This window comes from Pseudophryne corroboree, chromosome 1 (genome assembly GCF_028390025.1).
Source record: "Pseudophryne corroboree isolate aPseCor3 chromosome 1, aPseCor3.hap2, whole genome shotgun sequence".
NCBI classification, from domain to species: Eukaryota; Metazoa; Chordata; class Amphibia; order Anura; family Myobatrachidae; genus Pseudophryne; species Pseudophryne corroboree.
The window spans coordinates 216,061,315-216,081,019 of NC_086444.1; the positions used below are offsets into that span (position 1 = coordinate 216,061,315).

General features: G+C 40.9%; 1 protein-coding gene and 1 pseudogene across 1 annotated transcript in view; one reads left to right on the forward strand and one right to left on the reverse strand.

The window, feature by feature from the left end:
- SLCO4C1 (solute carrier organic anion transporter family member 4C1) overlaps window positions 1-19,705 on the reverse strand; it is a 146,320-nt gene that overhangs the window by 21,167 nt on the left and 105,448 nt on the right. Inside the window, exons 7-9 of the mRNA XM_063964072.1 lie at window positions 14,702-14,846; window positions 3,503-3,698; window positions 401-557 (exon numbers count right to left, since the gene is read on the reverse strand). Of these exons, the coding sequence (XP_063820142.1) occupies window positions 401-557; window positions 3,503-3,698; window positions 14,702-14,846 (498 nt within the window). The remainder of the gene's footprint in view (window positions 1-400; window positions 558-3,502; window positions 3,699-14,701; window positions 14,847-19,705) is intronic.
- On the forward strand, window positions 11,042-11,160 carry LOC134938249 (5S ribosomal RNA; annotated as a pseudogene).

Below are 19,705 nucleotides of genomic sequence, written 5' to 3' on the forward strand. Positions count from 1 at the left end.
CAGCGCCCCACCTTCTAGCAGTGGCTGTGTGACGAAGAGGGGGAGTGCTGTGGGCAGGCCAAGACTAAACTATGTGCGAGCTGTGCAGCGTCGGCGTTTGGCGTCTGATGTCAGATGCCGGTGCTGCACAGCACGCACATAGTTTAGCTTTGCCCCGCTCACAGCACTCCCCCTCATTGTCACACAGCCACTGCTAGGACGCTAGGAGGCAGGCCGCGGGATGGACCCTGCTGCTGTAGGACTTGGCTCCAGGCTCCAATATGGCGGCAAGAGATAGCCCATTAAGTGTGGTGCCCTGCGCGTCCGCTCTATTGGAACGTGCCTGGAGCCGGCCCTGGATCCATGTCACTCCACCAGACTTGCACAATTATCTTATTACTTATACGGGCAGCAACATTACCTTTTCATTATTGCTGGAGAAGGATTCGGAATGACATCCTGCATAACATGCCGAAAAATACTGGACTCCATCAGCACCACAAACTGGATCATAAAATGAGCGGGCACAGGAGCAGTTGCTATTACATGGGGCCACCAGATCACCATTTATTTCCGTTCTAATGATAACACACAGGTAATAGATTAGTTAGTTGAATTATAATTCATAGAGCTTCACTGTTTGCAGCTGGAGGCATTCGATATGCTGGATGTCGGTATCCCTGCCCTCAGCACAGTGGAGCCGGGATCACGACAGCCGGAATACCAAAACTATTCTCCCTCTTAGGGTGTCCACGACACCCCTGGAGGGAGAATAAATAGTGTGGCAAGCGCAGCGGGCCCACAAGGGGCTCTTTTGTGCTCGCCCCGCTGCCGGTATTCCAGCAGTCGGGATCCCGGCACCGATATGCTGGGCTCCAGGACCCCAAGCGTTGGTATAACGCAGTACACCCATTTGCACCAAACTGATTGCGACAATGTGCTTTTGACCTTGCACCTTAACTGTCAATGTGCAATTATTCTGTAACCCCATTGATGTCCTGACCCCCAGTTTTCACACCACTAGTTTGCACCATATGAATTTGATAATAAAACCCCTTATAGTATATATTATACATACTAATATAATAACAAATTATTTAATTAGCCTATATATATGCTTTACCCAATAAACATGTACAGCACTGTAATATATCTGTAATCACAAACGCCAGCAAAATACTTAATAACTGATTGCAATTACTTTGGTGTCTAGTTTTATGTTGGCCACACATGCTGCAATATAGCTTATAATATCAGGGAATAAAACCAATAACACCACTTGTGTAGCCTAAATATCAGTACAATGTCGATAATGTACTAATCATATATGTGTGGATTGTTGTTACTGATACAACGTATGTCTAGAAATCTGGTTAACATCTATTAGCTGTTACAGTGTGGCTCTCTTCTCCAACCACATTAATAAGCCCATGTGTTGTCCTGTAATCTGGGCCTAATTAAGAGAAGTACACAAATGCGATTCAGTATGCAGCAGCTGTGTGGAATTATGCAAATGTCACAGTTGCCAGGATTTGTATTGAGATGCCCAAAGGAGCCATCTGATATACCAGCGCTTGTGTATGAAGCACAGGCATCGGACACATATCAGCTGATAATCCACCTCCTGAATAACCCTATAGTTCTATACACTATGGGTGTCAGAAGTATGATATCGGAGTCATGATTGCTGCGTGTGGGATCGCAGTCACAAGCTGTGACACCCCCTGACATAGTCTCAACACGCCTGTATTTGAGTCGCCACTCCTCTGATACCTCCCACAAACGCTGAATGTCACTCACTTTTGAATAAATCCTCCCTGTGATCGCCATTGCAAGACCATAGCATGCAGTGTAAATCTGATGCCTAAATCCTCACTGTGACCACCATCACAAGACCATAGCGGCACGTGCAGTGAATCTCTGATACATAAATCCTCCCTGTGACCATCATCGCAAGACCAAAGCAGCATATGCAGCGTGACTAAAAAAATTGCCATGTTAAGACAGGAAAGTTCCACCCCAAACTGTTGCCACGAAGCTGGAATCATAGAATTCTCTAGAATGTTAATGTATACTGTAGCATTAACGGCTCCCTTCACTGGAAATTTGAGGTCCAGGACAAATCATGATGAATAGCCCCAGACCATTTTTCCTCCACCAGCAAACAGTTAGTACAGTAGTTGGTAGTAAGCCTTTAGGCAGGAACAGTTCTGACATCAATCAAACTCAGATTAAAGATTAAAGTGGTAAAGTGTGATGTATACTTTACACTAGTGAAGTGCGGTAGGGTAAGGCACGTAAGGCAGAATAGAGTTTTGACTATATAAAGTATATGAAAAATGCAAAGAATATATTACAAATATCTTCTTTGGATTATTCTAATCATTTTTGGAGTAAAAAGTCTATAGCAGGTAAGGCAGTGCCTCCCCTGCCTATCTTATCCACGGGTTGGTATCAATATACCGGTGCCCTTCATCCCAGCGGGCAAAAGAGCCCCTTGCAGGCTCGCTGTGCTCGCCATGTAGCGGGCACAGTGTCGCGCTCTGCTCGCCACGCTATTTATTCTCCATCCAGGGGTGTCATGGCCTAGGGGTGCCATGAAAAAAATTCTGATACTCTAGGGCGCCGTTATTCAAAAAGGTTGGGAACCACTGCACTAGTAAGTTTGTGCCCCAAACAGGGGGTACTGTACTTTCTTTTTCTTTTCTTTAAAGGGGCAATCATGGTTATGCCTTGTAAATGATTGCCCATTTAAAAAACGTCCAAGGTTATCCAGAATCTTGCTCAATAGGCGAACTCGGACTACATTACATCCCGCCCCTTGTGTGTAAATATGGCTCTGGTACTAGCCAGTGCTCCTGAGCCATTTTCCTCATCGCACATCCCTACTTTACACCACTCCATTGTGTTTGTAATGGCACAAGAAGATCTGAGTCTTCTATGCAAAATGCTCAACCATGGAATTCAAATCCATGATACTTCCGATGGACAGTTGTGATTTATGACCACAGTACCTGTAGTTGTATGCAGTATGTGGATCCACTTGTCATACAGGAAGTGTTTTGTTACAAAGGAAGATTTTGTTATTACAGGAAGTGCTGCTGCAGCCATTGTTCAGTATGAATTGCAGCTAGTAAAGTCCCAATTCTGCAGAGACCTGTGGTAATCTGCACACAGACAACTTTATAGCACCCTCTCTTCATTACTTGCGTGGGAATTTACTTGCTAATGTACCTAGAACATTACCATCCATCAGTATCTCTCTTTTTACAGGCTGATCTATGAATGGTGACCACAGATTTTTATGTGTTTAGTACCAAATTTAATGCATAATTTATTTTTTTAAAGAACCACATTAGTTTAGTACAAATTCTTTCTATTTGTTTGCCAGAGCTAATTAAATAAACCAGAAACAAAACACATGGCAAATAGTTTACCATAAACAAATGAATGAAGAATACACTTTACTCAATTAAATGGTTGCGTTAACAGTGTATATGTAAGAAGTAATTTGCCTACTCACCCATTATAACTTACGGAGACACCTGCAAATGGTTCATTCCCACACTTTGCAAATATAAAAACTGATGTCAGTGCCACTGATATAAATGACAGTATTATTGAGTACCGGATAATATTTTTACATTTAATCTTGAATTTTGAGACAATTACGCCACCTATAATTTGTCCAATGGCTGCAGCTGGAATTAGTACACCACCTGGGAAGTACAAGGAAGAAAATAGAGTTATAAATATAGTTTTACTAATTTGTAAGGTACTGCAGCAAGGAAGCATGCCTAAATCACCTTTTAAAAATGGAATCAAATACTTTACTGTATCTTCTCATATCATTGCATAAACTCTGGATAGTGTTTTGTTTGACAGTTACAGTTATGTACACTCAGTAGCAGAACTATCAGTGCTTTAGGGCATGTAGCCACTACAGTGCCTGGAGGTGAGGGGCTGTTAATGGGAGTACACACTTCATAGGTACCAGCTCTTCTCTCCTGAAAAAGCATCCCTGCGCCCATCCTGCATTGGTTACTGAACCACTTCAGGGTCTTTCACCACCTCAGTGAGACTGCTTGAGTAAAGGAACCAGGATGAGCTCAAGTGTATTCCATCTACTCCCTCCTTTACATGAGACCACACCAGCCTCCGAATCCCACATCATGCTATTTGCTTTCCTTGCTGCCCTGTATTGCATCTGGCCTTTGGGTCAAAGCTGCTCCTTCTCTATGCTGGATCAGGCAGTGAGCAACGGCAGATTTAATGGTTAGGCCGCCCCTAGGCACCACATTGTTGGCCACCCCCCACCCTTTTCATCGTCAGATCTCTGTCAGCCTCCTCCTAAGCCAGATTCAAGAGCTGCTCCTGCTAGTGTCCTGATACATGGGGATGGAGCCAGGGGAATCAATCAGAGATGCAGGCTCTCCACCCATTCAGGAAGCCTCCATTGCGGAAAACTGGCAGCAGGTACCCTCTACTTCTCGACAACCCCCCTGCGTGTGACCTTCAACCCCCATGCAATGTTCCACAACCTCCTTGCCACAAATCTGAGGTGAGGGGAGGATGCTGTGCTGCCCAGTGACGTGCGGTGGGGTGAGACAGGTGAGGCAGAGCCTTTCCTGTCATACTAACATTTGGGCCAGAGTTTTGACTGTATAAAGTATATGAAAAATACAAATAATTTGTATTAAATATCTTCTTTGCATTATTCTAATAATTTTTATAGCTAAAACTCTGGAGTCAAAAGTCTATGGCAGGTGAGGCAGTGCCTCACCTGTCTTTCTTTTCAGAACATTTCTGATCAAAACTCACCAAATTTCCAGGAGTTTATACTACTGTACCTGTGTATAATGCCCAGATGTAACCTTTGGCTCATATATTACATGTAAATCTGGCTCTGGGGCTAGCCAGTGCCTCCTGAGCCATTTAGCTCACCGCACATCCCTGCTGCTGCCCCCAGCGATGCCACCCCTAGGCATGTGTCTCATGTGTCTAGTGGTAGGGATGGCCATCGGTGGATTACCCATCAATGTTGACTGTCGATGATAACATTGATGGGTAACATTGATGGTGCAAAATCATCTGCAAAGGAACCATCAATGGTTTCACCCACCGATGGTCACCCATGCCTTACACTGCATTAGGTTGTGGGCCAACGACAATCTGGGGGCGGAGCTTTGCAGGAGTGTCAGGGGGCAGAGCTAAGCTCAGTGTCCCAGCACTTTGAGAAAACAGAAAAAAAAATATTCGGTGGTTGTCTATCATCGATGGTGGGAAACCATCTGGTTCTCCCCCATCGATGGAGAAACTATTCTACATTAGCCATAGACTATTGATTTTTAATCATTGATGGTCGATTCCATTACTACCTAGTGGGAAATCCACCACTGGCAGAGAGAGCTGCAGACCCAGAGAGAAAACGGACCTAACCTCAGGCCCCTCACAGAACAAGGAGCTAACTCCATTCTAAATATCATAATCAGAAGTCTAGACTCTCTAGATTTATTTTTTATGAAGATACTATCAAACATTATTGTATTGAAGTGAAATCTAATTTTAAAATGTATTAATATAAGGTCATTCCAATTACTGTAGGTACAAGTTTGCAAGAGTGAACTTGCATCATCAAACGCACATACATCATGCAAGCATACTCCTGAGAAATGCATGATCCAATTAGAAATGCTAATCTGAATTACTCGCTGCAAACTCATGTGACGTTTCTACAAAATGCGACTTGGGGAAAGGGCATAAAAAGGTGGGAAAATCACCCCCGAAAAAGTGGCAACCGATATAGCAGGACCATACAGACCACGCAGACGGCAGTTATTGCCCATGAGTACTGGAGGTTCTTAAAAAATGTCAAATGGTTGATTTTTAATGGTGGAACAATGATGGAAAGAGTTTTATATTTCAGCAAATTAAAGTCAGTATTTTGGGGTGCAGAAAAATGTCTGTAAAGTTATTTTCCAGTGTTTTTTTATACAAGTTTTAGCTGCCACCTGTAGGCACAAAAACCCATTTCCCATCAATACAACACATCTACATATCTCTCCCACATCTTTAAACCCCTTTTTAAGCTTTTTAGAAATAGTCACCTAAAAAAGAATATGTCTTTATTGCCTATAACAGTATATTTAAACCCATCCAAGTGCATTATTATTCATTGGTAGGGGTGTACTAGAAATTATGCACTTTGTATCAACATTTTACCTAAAATAAAGCTTTTCGCTACCATTTTTTTTTTACCTTATCATCTGCTCAGGGGGCTGCATAAAAAAAATAATAATCAAATTTGCAGGGAGAATGGATTAATTAATAGTTTGGAATTGGATTGCAAATGCAATTCTGAGTGCTTGCAGGACCCAACTCACAGCTATAGTAATTGGATTGAGCCCTAAATCTGGATATTTGTTGAAGATTCATAGGGTTGCAAACAGCTGTTCATTACATCCCAAAGTAATTTGAGATAGAGTATAAATCTAGACATTGGCAGCGTGGGTATAAGGTGGGAACCGTTGGAGGATGAGAGTGATAACAAGAAGTTGTCTGTACATAGGGAACAGTGCAGGTCCTGATCTTATCATCTGCCCTATGCCCCATGTTTCTGATGGTTGCCCAGTGAGAGGAAACACTGCATGGATTGGCAAGGGTCCCACAGACATGCTATCTTCTTCCACAATAATTTTTCCTAACAAGTAGGGCTTCCATAAACAGACTATTGCAACTATGAAAATGTAGTAATGAGATAATGAAAATAACTAGGAAGGCACTTTTGTAACTTTAATAGGAATTAAGCCTGTTATTGTAAATGTGTGAGAGAATCCTGATGCATTATAGGCCAATTAGATGTGATCGCGAACCACTTATTTGCCTCATTCAAATGCTTTAACTACTACATGAAATTCTAGAGTGCTCATTTTAGGAAGTTGGTGTTACACCTTGTTACGTAATGTTATGTTGTTTTCTTTTTTTGCTGACATTTTCCAACATAACATGTATAAATTCAAACAAAAATATTAGTTTGTCTAGAATAGGATGCATGATTCGTTTGGCTGGCCAAGTATACCTTAACTCTTAATGACATGGTTTGCTTTTGATATAATTGCTGTTTTAATTTTGTCTTAAACATGCAAAGAAATAGTAGCTTGCAAAAGCTGGCACTTAGTAAATTTACCCCAAGGGGTCTATTCAATTAGTGTCAGAATTTCCAACAAGTCGGAAAAACTGCACTTTCCGACTTTTTTAGGTCGAATCTGGATTCGACCAAGAAAAAAAAAAAAAGTTTTGCCGCTTTCTAGCCACCCAGCCTTAAAAGTTAGTCTGTCGTTATAATGGAAAATGCAGCTCTTAACTGGACAGTACTGAGCTGCCCACTGCTGAACAATACTAAAGGATAAAACAATTATCAGAGAGCGCATAAACAATTTATTATAGATCAATTTAAATTACACTCATAGAATAAACACATGAACATTTGTTTAAGAAAAAATTGATAATATATAAAAAGATATTGAATAAAAACTCTGATTAAAAAGTTCTCCCACTCCAGCGGTAAAAAGACTGTTTTCCTTTAATAGGACACTTTCTTTATATCCAAGTGTATCTCAGTTATTGAATTAATTTTGATATAAAAAATTAATTCAGAACAAAGTCCCCAAATAGATTTATCCACCTGTGAGTGGAAAAAAACAGCTGATAATTATCCATTTGTAGTGCTGTTATTGGCAAGAGGAACACATTCACTTCTAAACCTCTTTCTATGCTAATTAGCTGACCAACATTCTGCTCCTGTAACTGATATCGTAATCATCAGGTGCAGCCGGTGTTTTAGGTCTTTGAGGTAGTGAGATAATTGTCAATGCACAGGTACTGATTTGTACCGTAACGATCCAACTCCCGCTAATAGCTTTGTGTCCACAGTGTAATAATACACTAAGTAGCGTGTTGTACCCGCTCCCGCTGTTAGCTTTAGGGCCACAGTCACAGTGTCCACAATACTCACTGCCGGAATGTGACTCGGTCAGCATCTATGGACGACCCAATATACTGATGTCCAGTTTAGCCACAGCCGGGAGATGATGCTTGCGTTATTGTGGGATACACTGAGAGGTCTCGTTTGTGTTCATCAACCTCCTGTATAGATCAACATGTTGTGGAAAGAAGTGTCCTGGATAAAGGATGAGTCCGCTGGGAAATAATTATTTGTGGAGTCCAGTAGAAATTAGCCCCGCTCCTTATGCGTTTCTCCGCAACTGTAAGCCTGCAGTTTCATCAGAGGATAAAAGGAGGGCTATCCTGAAGGGTCTTTATACTGCAGTGGACCAATCACAGGTTAAATTACCAAAACAATCACACCTGAGTATTAACCTTTAAGGCCCAAATGTGCAGCTGACAAGAATACATTGTAGACCAACATGTTACAAAAAATTAATAAAACAGGCTTGATGGCCACAATTAGTTACATTATAATAAAAAGCAAAATACAAATGAACAATGTTACAAATTTCTATTTACTTTGTTAAAGCAAAGAGAATGATAGCAGACAACTTGAAATAACCACAAACTTTAAATATTAACTAGAACCCACATCGGTCACATGATTACCGCTATAGTCTAGCGGTCTAATACCTCATATCACTAAACTCAGGGTTCTAGTCCCCATCCAACCCACATTTCATTTTGCTTATATACATTTTTAAAAACAACACAAGCCACTAAAAGACTTTAGTGACAGACTAAATGTATCTCAAATGCATGGGAAAAAAAAGAAATATAGGAGAACAACTCCTATTGATAGTTTTCATGTCATAGATAGAATCTACATCATATTCCCCATTTTCATACACACTAGTGGATAATATCTTTACACTATTTTAAATAACACAGCCTAAAATTATTAGTACTTTCGATTCACTGTAAATATAAATATAGTGCAATCCATGAAGATCTTACATCTAAAGTGGTTAGAATTATGGAGGGCAAAAAGAAAAAAGAAAGGAGAAGAGAAATACTCATATCATTGGTATCAGCTAATATTGTTAATTTCCATGTTTTCATTCAACCCATCTGGCACCAAAGTGCCTAAACTAAAAATCCAGAATGCCTCTCTAGTACAGAGTTTATTGAACCTGTCACCCCCTCTTAGTGTTGGGGCAACAGACTAATTCCCCTGTATTCTTAAAACATCAACATTGCCATCGTGACATTGAGCCACATGTCTTGACACACTATGATACATATTTTTCTTTATAACATTTCTCCTATGCTCAAGAAACCTGATGCTAAGGCTTTAATCATCCTCCCTACATATTGTTTCCCACATTCGCAGCTTATCAAATAGACTACATATGACTGTTGACAATTTATAAAAGTCTCAATATTAAATTCAAGCCCCAATGAGGTAGATCTAAAGTTAGTCCTTCTGTGTATTATGAATCTGCAAGTTATGCAGTTTGTTTTCCCACACCTAAAACAACCCACACTATTATTCAGCCAGGTTTTATTCACTGCTGTGTGTGTACTTGCTTGAAAAAAACTGGGGGATAAATGGTTCTTTAAATTCCTTACTTTTTGAAAAACAACCTTTGCTGTATCCCCCAAACAGGGGTTAAGGACTTTATCTAATTTCAATATTCCAAAATTCTTATGTAGAATTTTCTTAACATCTGTTGCACACGTATTATATTTAGTAACAAAAGGCATAATTTAATCATTACTAAACCTTTCATTAGACACCCCTGAGTGTGTGGCTGTGGATAGGGGGGAACTCCTCTCTTTCACCGCCACTCTCTCAAGGAAGTCTTCCAAAAGTTCCTTAGGGTATCCCTGATCCAGAAAAGCACTTGTGAGAACATCAGATTGATCCCAAAATATATTTTCATCTGTGCAATTTCGTTTCATCCTCAGATACTGTCCCATAGGTATGTTGAGCTGTACTTTGCCTGTATTAACCTAGATAATGTATCAATTAATATTTGCGAATCAAACAGATCACTTTAAATTATAGACTATGTTCAGCACACCAAATTATACTATACCTTAAAATAACCCGGAAGTGAGCAAGCCCGGACGGGCGAAACGCGTCTTCCACGAAGGGACCTCCATGGAGGATTTGCTGGTACCAGTTGTTTCCAGGATATGATACCCTGACCATTCATTTCTGACTCTCACTGGGTGAATACCTACCTAGAGAGCATTTTCATTACTCACATATATATACCCACACTTGGTACACACTTATTCATATGTGTATACTTACCTAGACCATTGTGTTATTTTAAGGTATAGTATAATTTGGTGTGCTGAACATAGTCTATAATTTGAAGTGATCTGTTTGATTCGCAAATATTAATTGATACATTGTCTAGGTCAGTGGTTCTCAAACTCGGTCCTCAGGACCCCACACGGTTCACGTTTTCCATGTCACCCAGCAGCTGCACTGTACATCACCAACTGCCACATTTTGAAAATCTATAGGTGACCTGCAAAACATGAACCGTGTTGGGTCCTGAGGACCGAGTTTGAGAACCTGTGGTCTAGGTTAATACAGGCAAAGTACAGCTCACCTTACCAAGGGATACCATTGCTACTCGCAGCCCTTTGTCTTTAGACCTACCCATAGCTCACTTCTAGACTATAATCAGCAGTGTACTAAGTGTATTTATGTTTATCCATAAGTTTAGTTAAATTTGTGCCTAATGAATGAATGGTTTTTGGCCATAAACATACTTGGTGTCTCCATATAGGATAACGTATGTTCAACTCTTATATGGTGTAGAATTTGCTTGACGCTTGAGACAATCTGGAGATTCTCACTCCCATTTGACCTATTTAGCATAAATAATAGTATCATCTTTTCTATAATCTTCTTTCGGCTTACTATCTTTCTGTGGACTCTCATCCATGATTCAGGGCACACAACACCACATATGTGGTGGTTTGTTGCGCTGTGCCGAACGTGGAAAGCAGATCCACATATCAGATTCTCTTTCCTTATTATCTACATTTTCTACCATTCTTATATAGGTGCACTCTCATTGGTGTACAGTTCCTCTACTATCATACCATGCTGCCAATGCCCAATCTCACCCGATCTTGGAAGCCAAACAGCGTTGGGCTGGGTTAGTACCTGGAGAGGAGACTTCCTGCGAATACCTGGTGTTGTAGAGTAGGAACTATTCCCTTTATTTGAAAGGTGACACCAACAGCAGTATCACCACTAACCTTATTTCCCCTTTTCCCTTCTCCTCTCCCTCTATTTCCTATATATATCAGTTCAGCGTCAGGCTTTGATAATATCATTATTATACATCCTATATGTGTTTACTTGGACTAACTGGCAACCAGCAATGTGTATGGTATTGACCTAATTAAAGTGGTCTTTGAAGACACACCAATCACAACCTTGACCTCTCCTTGGTCCCATTAATACAGAATCTCTGTACTGGTCAGGAGAAACGGTTGTTAGACAATCAGGTGTCTACAACCTTTCTAATCACTCCTTGTGAAAAACAGACCAGAACATTTTTAAAAAATTTCATAATTTTCTTTATTCACATTTGGATCATATATAAGGGTAACTGCATTTTAACTTTGAAGAATAAACAGATGTTTTAAACAATTTTCGATACATATCCGAGGAACTTTCCTCCTTAGTATAAGAGTGCGCCCACACAAGAGCTTTCTTTCTCTCCCCTTGTTAGTACTTGAACTTTCTAGCTCTGGGCGCACCACCAACTAGGACCTTAATTGAAAGAAAGAAATTTTCTTTCCATAAATTACAATCGGCCACATTTGGTCTATTTACATATAAACCTTAATCTTACCTTGACCAGTGCCCGATCGCTCTTTGTTTTGCTAAAATGTATTCTTGTCAGCTGCACATTTGGGCCTTAAAGGTTAATACTCAGGTGTGATTGTTTTGTTAATTTAACCTGTGATTGGTCCACTGCAGTATAAAGACCCTTCAGGATAGCCCTGCCTTTATCCTCTGACAAAACCGCAGGCTTACAGTTGCGGAAAAACGCGTAAGGAGCGGGACTAATTTCTACTGGACTCCACAAATAATTATTTCCCAGCGGACTCATCCTTTATCCAGGACACTTCATTCCACAACATGTTGATCTATACAGGAGGTTGATGAACACAAACGAGACCTCTCCGTGTATCCCGCAATAACGCAAGCATCATGTTCCGGCTGTGGCTAAACTGGACATCAGTATATTGGGTCATCCATAGATGCTGACCGAGTCACATTCTGGCAGTGAGTATTGTGGACACTGTGTACTGTGGCTCTAAAGCTAACAGCGGGAGTGGGTACAACACGCTACTTAGTGTATTATTACACTGTGGACACAAAGCTAGTAGCGGGAGTTGGATTGTTACGGTACAAATCAGTACCTATGCATTGACAATTATCTCACTACCTTAAAGACCTAAAACACCAGCTGCACCTTATGAATTACGATATTAGTTACAGAAGCAGAATGTTGGTCAGCTAATTAGCATAGAAAGAGGTTTAGAAGTGAATGTGTTTCTCCTGCCAATAACAGCACTACAAACGGATAATTATCAGCTGTTTTTTTCCACTCACAGGTGGATAAATCTTTTTTGGGACTTTGTTCTGAATTGATTTTTTGATATCAAAATTAATTAAATAACTGAGATACACTTGGATATAAAGAAAGTGTCCTATTAAAGGAAAACAGTCTTTTTACCGCTGGAGTGGGAGAACTTTTTAATCAGAGTTTTCATTCAATATCTTTTTATATGTTATCAATTTTTTCTTAAACAAATGTACATGTGTTTATTCTATGTGTGATAATTTAAATTGATCAATAATAAATTGTTTCTGCGCTGAGTGATAATTGTTTTATCCTTTAGAATCTGTTTTCGACCTATTCAAGTCCAGTGATGTTTTTCCGACTTTTCGGAAATTCCGACTTGTCAAAAACACGTGAATCGGCGGATTAGCCGCAGATCCATTGTTTTTGTTGAATGTGCTGGTGTTTCCAACAGGCTTTTGGCCCGTTTTCGACAATGCCAATTCAACTTTAAAAAAAGTTGCATGATTGTCAAAAATGGGAAATGCCCACAAATTGAATAGTGAAGTGTCAGATCCGACACTAATTGAAAATACCGCTAAGACTTAAACTTTGCATTCATAATAAATATTGCAGTTTCATGTGTTCTAAGACATTATCCCAACCATTACATTTGCAGGAGATATTGTAATATAAGAAGCACTTGAGGCAACACTAATGCTAGCATTATGGAGTTGTGGCTTAAAGGATAAAGTTTTTACAGAGGTTTAGGCAGACCAGGCAAAATGCCTAGGACAGTTGGAATGTCTACGGGCACAAGTAGCTTCTGCTGATTAAAATGATATGCAGCATGCCTATATTCTGTGTGCGACTGCAGCTGTATCTTTATACGAAATGCTACGGTACAGTGTATTCCTGGAAATCACTGTAACATAGCATTTCATATGTAGATACCTCAACAGCCGCACACAGAATATAGGCATGCCATATATAATTTTTTATCAACAAAAGCTGCTTGTGTGTCCTAGTCACATAGCAATGCAAATAAGATGACAAAAAAGTCGCCCGACGTTAGCAGAGCTACCAACTGACTCACGGCAGGCATTTCCTGCTGCATTGTGTATTAAGGCAAGATCTATATCCAAACAGAGGCAGAGTTCACAGTGTTAGCGGCAGTGTGAGTGCTGTGTGCAGTTGGGTTGGATGTACAATAGTGTTCGGCATATGTTTAAGGGGCATTATGTGTGTCATGTATAAATGCATTAATAATGTGTGACATATGTCTAAGGGGCGTTATGTGTGTCATTATGTGTAAAAGGGCATTAATAATGTGGGGCATATGTTTAAGGGGCATTATCTGTGTCATTTTGTTTATAAGGGCATTAATTATGTGCGGAATATGTGTAAGGGATATTATGTGTATAAGTGCATTAATAAAGGTTGGTATAATATGTAAGGTGCATTATGTTTATAAGGACATTAATAATGCATGTTATATGTGTAAGAGGTATTACTGTGTGGTATTATGGGTATATAGGCATTACTAGTGTGTGGCATTATGTGTATAAGGTGCTCTACTGTGTATATGTTACATATAGAAAGTGCACTACTGTATGGTGTAATGTGAATAAGGAGCAATTTAGTGTGATGTAATGTGAATAAGGGGCACTACTGTGAGGAGTAGCGTGTATATGGTAAAGTGGTACTACTGTGAATAAGGCACACTATCGCATGATATAATGTGAATAAAGTTGCATTACTGTGTGGCATAATTTGAACTGGGGGTACTATTGTGTAGCCATGCCCCTTCCTAGCAAGAACCCCCTTTTTGGGGCTGCATGCTAAATATAGCACTGTTCCTATTTAAAATATACGGGGTAGGAGCAACAAAATGAGGACTGCTATGCGTGAGGGGTGATGGTGCTGGGAAAGGGTTGCAGGGTCAGAGGCAGAACTAGTGGCGGTGCGAGGGGGCACCAGCCAAAATCTTCCCTAGGGCATCATATTGGTTAGGGCCGGCTCTGGGTTTTCGTATTGTACTGTACATGTAATTTTTTTTTCATCTTTCCACTCCTTTCAGACTTGTTGGCTATTTATTATGAGGATCTCTTTTTGAACATTCAAGTTATTTAGTAAGTTTGCTTAAGGCATATATAAGGGACACTTACCTCCTAGAATTGCTGAAAAGCTTGATGTTAGTGAAAATTGGTTTTCAATAAATTTGGGAAGAAATGTTGCAAAACCAGTAGTGATAAATCCATCGGCACAGCTGGCAAATGTTAGAGCCATCAGAACAGGGTTTTTCACCAAAAGCTAGAAAATAAAGTTTTGTTAATATAAAAAACTAGTATTATTTACGTCTTCCTCGTCTGCAGATCCACTCTGTCAGTCCCTCCATTGATTACCTGTATTCTCCCATATTCAATATAAACTACCTTCATTCACACACAAGTCCATTAACTAAACTACACCAATGTGCATCTCTTAGCTTATCTCAAAATATCTTTCATCCTCACCTCTTCGCTTTTCATAAGATCAACGGCTCTCATCCACACTCATAAAATGCTCCCATTCACAACTGCATGACTTTCTTTGGGTTGCTCCCACTCTGTGGAATGCCCTCCAATGCACAATAAGACTCACCTCTAGTCTCCAAACCTTCAAGAGTTCCCTGAAAAGTCACCTCTCCAGGCAACTTTCTAAAATTCTGGCATCGCCTACATAGTCTTCATAAATTTTTCTATCCAATTAAATCCCCACTGTATAGTCCAAACATATCCTCACATATTTTCTATTTCTTCACTTTCCTATCCTCCTGACCCCAGGCCAACATTGCTGTGTGACCATATCATACATCCCACCAAGAGCCTTTGCAATCTGTTGGACCTTTATGCAATAGATAACACCTAAAGTATCCTTGTGTATCAGTTCTTATTTCCTTATAGATTGTAAGCTTGTGAGTACTGCCTTCCTACCTCTATGGCTGTCTGTTATTACCCAGTTTTGTTTTATCACTGTTGTTTCTAACTATAAACCAGAGGCTTGTCATCATCAAGGCTAGACGTTGCTTGCATATGAACTGACCAATGACTCATCATGAATGAGAAAGTTCCCTCCCCTGGACCAATAACAGAAGACCTATACTCCCCCAACATACACAGTGTATAGCTGATCCCACACACCAGGTTTCCTGTTTTTTTGCTGGGTGCTGATCGAGATGGTGTTTTGCTGATACTCTGCTGCTGTGGGCATTGAGGGAGAGCTAAAGATGGAGGAAATGGAGCGAAGTGTGCATAAAGTGCATTGAGGGAGATGGTAATTGTATGCTGGCCGTAATTGTATGGATTATTGCGTTTCATGTAATTATACTCTGTAATCATATGTATATTGTACATGTGTTATATTGTATGCATACCCTTTTAATAACAAATGTATACATCAATGAGCATTGGAACTCAGACAAATGTGTGCATGTATTTGTTTTCTCTTAAGGGATGTAGTGTTTGCGACGTACAGCGCACTTTTATTGTATATGGTAATAAGATGCGCCTTCCGTCAACAACATATATTAGCGCTGGCATTTAAAATATTTATTAGAAATAAATCGGACTCTTACAGATGGGGGCGCGTCCGCGATATCACGTTCTTAATGATTTCACTGTGCAGACGTGGCTGTGGTCTACCAGCTAACGATGGACGCATTGCGACATGATGCCGAATCACATCCGTTTGTTATTTGTGTTATCTGTAAGGCGATGATAAGAAATTCAGGGGACAATGTGTTTCTCACAATATTTAAAATGCTACAGCGTATTTTTATTGTTGCAAAACAAAGTTCAAATAAGTCATATTGTGTTTGATTCAAATTGGGTTGTTTATCTGTTAAGTAAATTTAACAGAGCATTTAAAAGTTGGTGCATAGGTATAATATAGCTGTGTTAGCATGGAGGCCAATTTGCATACTTTTAAACCCAGACCTAAAGTAACTTTTGGTGCTTGTATAGTTTGTGATTTCTTTGTTACAAAGGAGCTAGCCACATGGTGTCTTCCATTTTGGGCTAGCCACATGGATGGGAATGAGCGGGAGGAGCAGTGGCCATTTTAGGAAGGTCACTTTATCCAACTTAGCTAATAGCTGACTTTCAGTCTGGTTAAAGCAATCAGTTTCCTTTATCACAAAGAAACAACATATATGTACAAATCCAACACCATTTATAAGCTACCAATGAATTTATTTAACCCATGCCATAGTCAATTACAAATAGTTCCAATTGGGCCTAGTGAGAGTTAATGGTGAGATAAATGAATACTTGATGTAAGGGAATTACACACAGATATTAAAAAAAAAGTATTTTTTTCTTTCTTTCCAGGATTTGGTAACTCTCTATTTGCTAGGGTAGGATAGCCATTGAAATGTTAATTAACTTGTTTAACCACTAGTAGAGCAAGGCAAATATCTTTGATATGCAAAATAGAGGCTCTGAGAGAAACTGTATTCATTCAGAATGTGTTTACGGATACATATGCGGGGTGAATGAGTTACATAGAAGTGCAGTGAATGGTGTATATATATTATATTATTATAATTATGTGTATATTTATATAAGTGTATGTTCTGCAAGATAGCTATCCAATCTGAATCATAGCATTTAAATTATAGTCAATAGTCATTATAGATCTGCATAAAATCGGATACGTTTATTTGCTATATATTTGAGATAGTGTGTTAAGGGAGTAATTATAAAAACACGAAACGCAGTTCCGGCCTAAAACATTTAGTTAAACACTCAAAAGAGGATCACCTTTGTGGGTGACTTCCGGCGGGTGTGAGGAACAACTGTGTATTGTGTAGTGAGCAATAGCATTTTTGCTCATATCTGATCGTGATAAGTGTGGTATATTAAGTTGCGAATGCAAGGTGTACATGTGGTACGGTACGTGAGGTAAACGTACGGAAGCGAACGTGGCGAAGGAAAGTGCATGGTTGCGTAAGCACGCAATGTTGCGTGAAGTAGCAAGCGCAAGTATAACCACACAATAGGAATAAATTTAACGGCGGGATAGAAAACATTTGTAGTTATACAATAGCAAGTAACTCCGATTTTAAAAGCAGATTACTATAATATTTTGTTTAAAGTGCACTACCTCTGGAACAAGCTATCAATCAAAGGGAGTGATATTTTTCTGTACAGAAAAACATTGTGTATTTGTGTGAGCTGAAAGTAGGAGTGAACGTATTGAACCCCGAAAAACCGGGATCCCGTGGATAAAATGCCTGAGCTATAACGGGCTCAGCTGCAAGAAGGGTCGCAACCTAGTGCATTTAATGAAGTTGGAACGTACTACAACGTGTTGGAGGAGCGTGATAGATTGTGATTTGTGGAGTGTTTTAGTGTTACACTCCGGCTGAGGAGTGCGGCTTAAATTCGACTCCCGTGATCGTAGGGCATATAGATAACAAGTATCTATAGGCCATGCGATTGGACCGCACGTCCGTGTGTTATACGCGGTGCAACGTGATACCATTTGCGTTATTTTGCGCAGGTGTGTCATATGCGCTTTGCAGAGCATACGCAGACGTGATTGTGTAAACAAGGGGTTTTTCGCTGATTTTCCTCAGGAAATCTCCCTGGTGGGTGTCCACTGGAAAGGGTGATCGATAGCATGTTTCTCATCCTACAAAAATTCCAGTGGAAAGATACTGAAAAGGAATTTTTCGCTGGCCCTCTCAGGAAAATATTCCAACAGAACCTCCACTGAAAGAAATTACGGTGCTGAAGAGTCTGATAGCAGGCCAAATGTTGGGTACATCGGGTTTTCCACTGTTGGAGTGGGTCGGAGTACAGGCCAGCAGGGGCTGGAGTGAGTGAAAGCACTTGGTAAGAACTTTCACCGTCTGCTTGTATTGTTCATTTGGTGTTTGTGCAAAAAAGCCCACAATGGGAGCCAAGTGCACAAGCGAGAGGCGTTCAGCAGCCAGGGTTCAGGCTGAAGAAGGTCCAAGAGGTTCCGCAAGGTTGGTAATGTGTGGGAAGTATGGTCCATGCGCAGAGGCTTTTTATGATGAGTGTGTATGTATGACTGCTTATTATAAGGCATCATTTCCTAGGGTTGATTGGATTTGATCCTGAGGTATTGCAGGTACAAATATGTTTAACCAAAGTCTTATAAGAACGAAAACAAGAACTGTTTGAACTTGTAGCAACAATAAATAAGTAGGAAAAAAAAGAGAAAGCAAGTACACCGCCATATGTGGATGTGGAAGCAGTTACAGCCAGCATACAAACTATAGAAAATAATAAAAATAATAAAAAATATGAAAAATATGAATGTAACCTATATATCTCCTATATAATAGCCCTATGTGCCTGGCCCTCTAACGCTGGGTGGAGTCATAGGGCTGGCCGGAGTCACTGAGCCCGCCCATCACACGTGCAGCAAGTGTCTGCTCCGAGTGCTGCTGCCTGTCCATCTCCGCCATCAGCAAATCCGACTCCCTCTGGCCGCTGCTCCAGCCGAACAACAGCTGCCAGCATACACACTTATGAGGGACGAGTGGCGCAGGAGAAGACTTTCATAGCCCTCCCTGCACCGCGCACACACACCCGCCGCCTCCTCCACGCACGGCGACAGGGGTTCAGGGGGTCCCCGGGGATATCGTACACACAATATGGGGCTGCAGCACCTGCACTCATGACATTTTTAGTTACACTCATCGCCGGACCACCCGCCGTCCCGCCTTAGCCTGTCACTGGGTTCAGCCTGGTCATGCAGCTGCGCCTGTCCTTCCCACCGGAACTGCCACAGATGCCATGGGAAGGGCAGGACACCAAACCTCTGCCCCAGCCTTCCTGCCGGCGCCGGACCCAGGGATAGTGTCAGTGGCGTCAGAAGGGGGGGACCCGCACCAAGGTGTCAGCTCTCCTGCTGTGACAGGAGCCGGGTGCTGCAGTGACGTCATCTCCTGCAGCACCCGGCTCCTGTCACAGAGAAGAGCCGGCACACACACTCCAGTCTCCGGGGGCAGCCAGCATCTACAGGCAAGCTGGAAACACCCCCGGAGAGAAAACATACCCACGAGGCCACGCCCCTTTTTCGGCCACGGGGGGGGGGGGGGTGCTGTGAGATGTGTGTAACAGTAATACTGACTGTGCTCCGACACCCGGTGATGC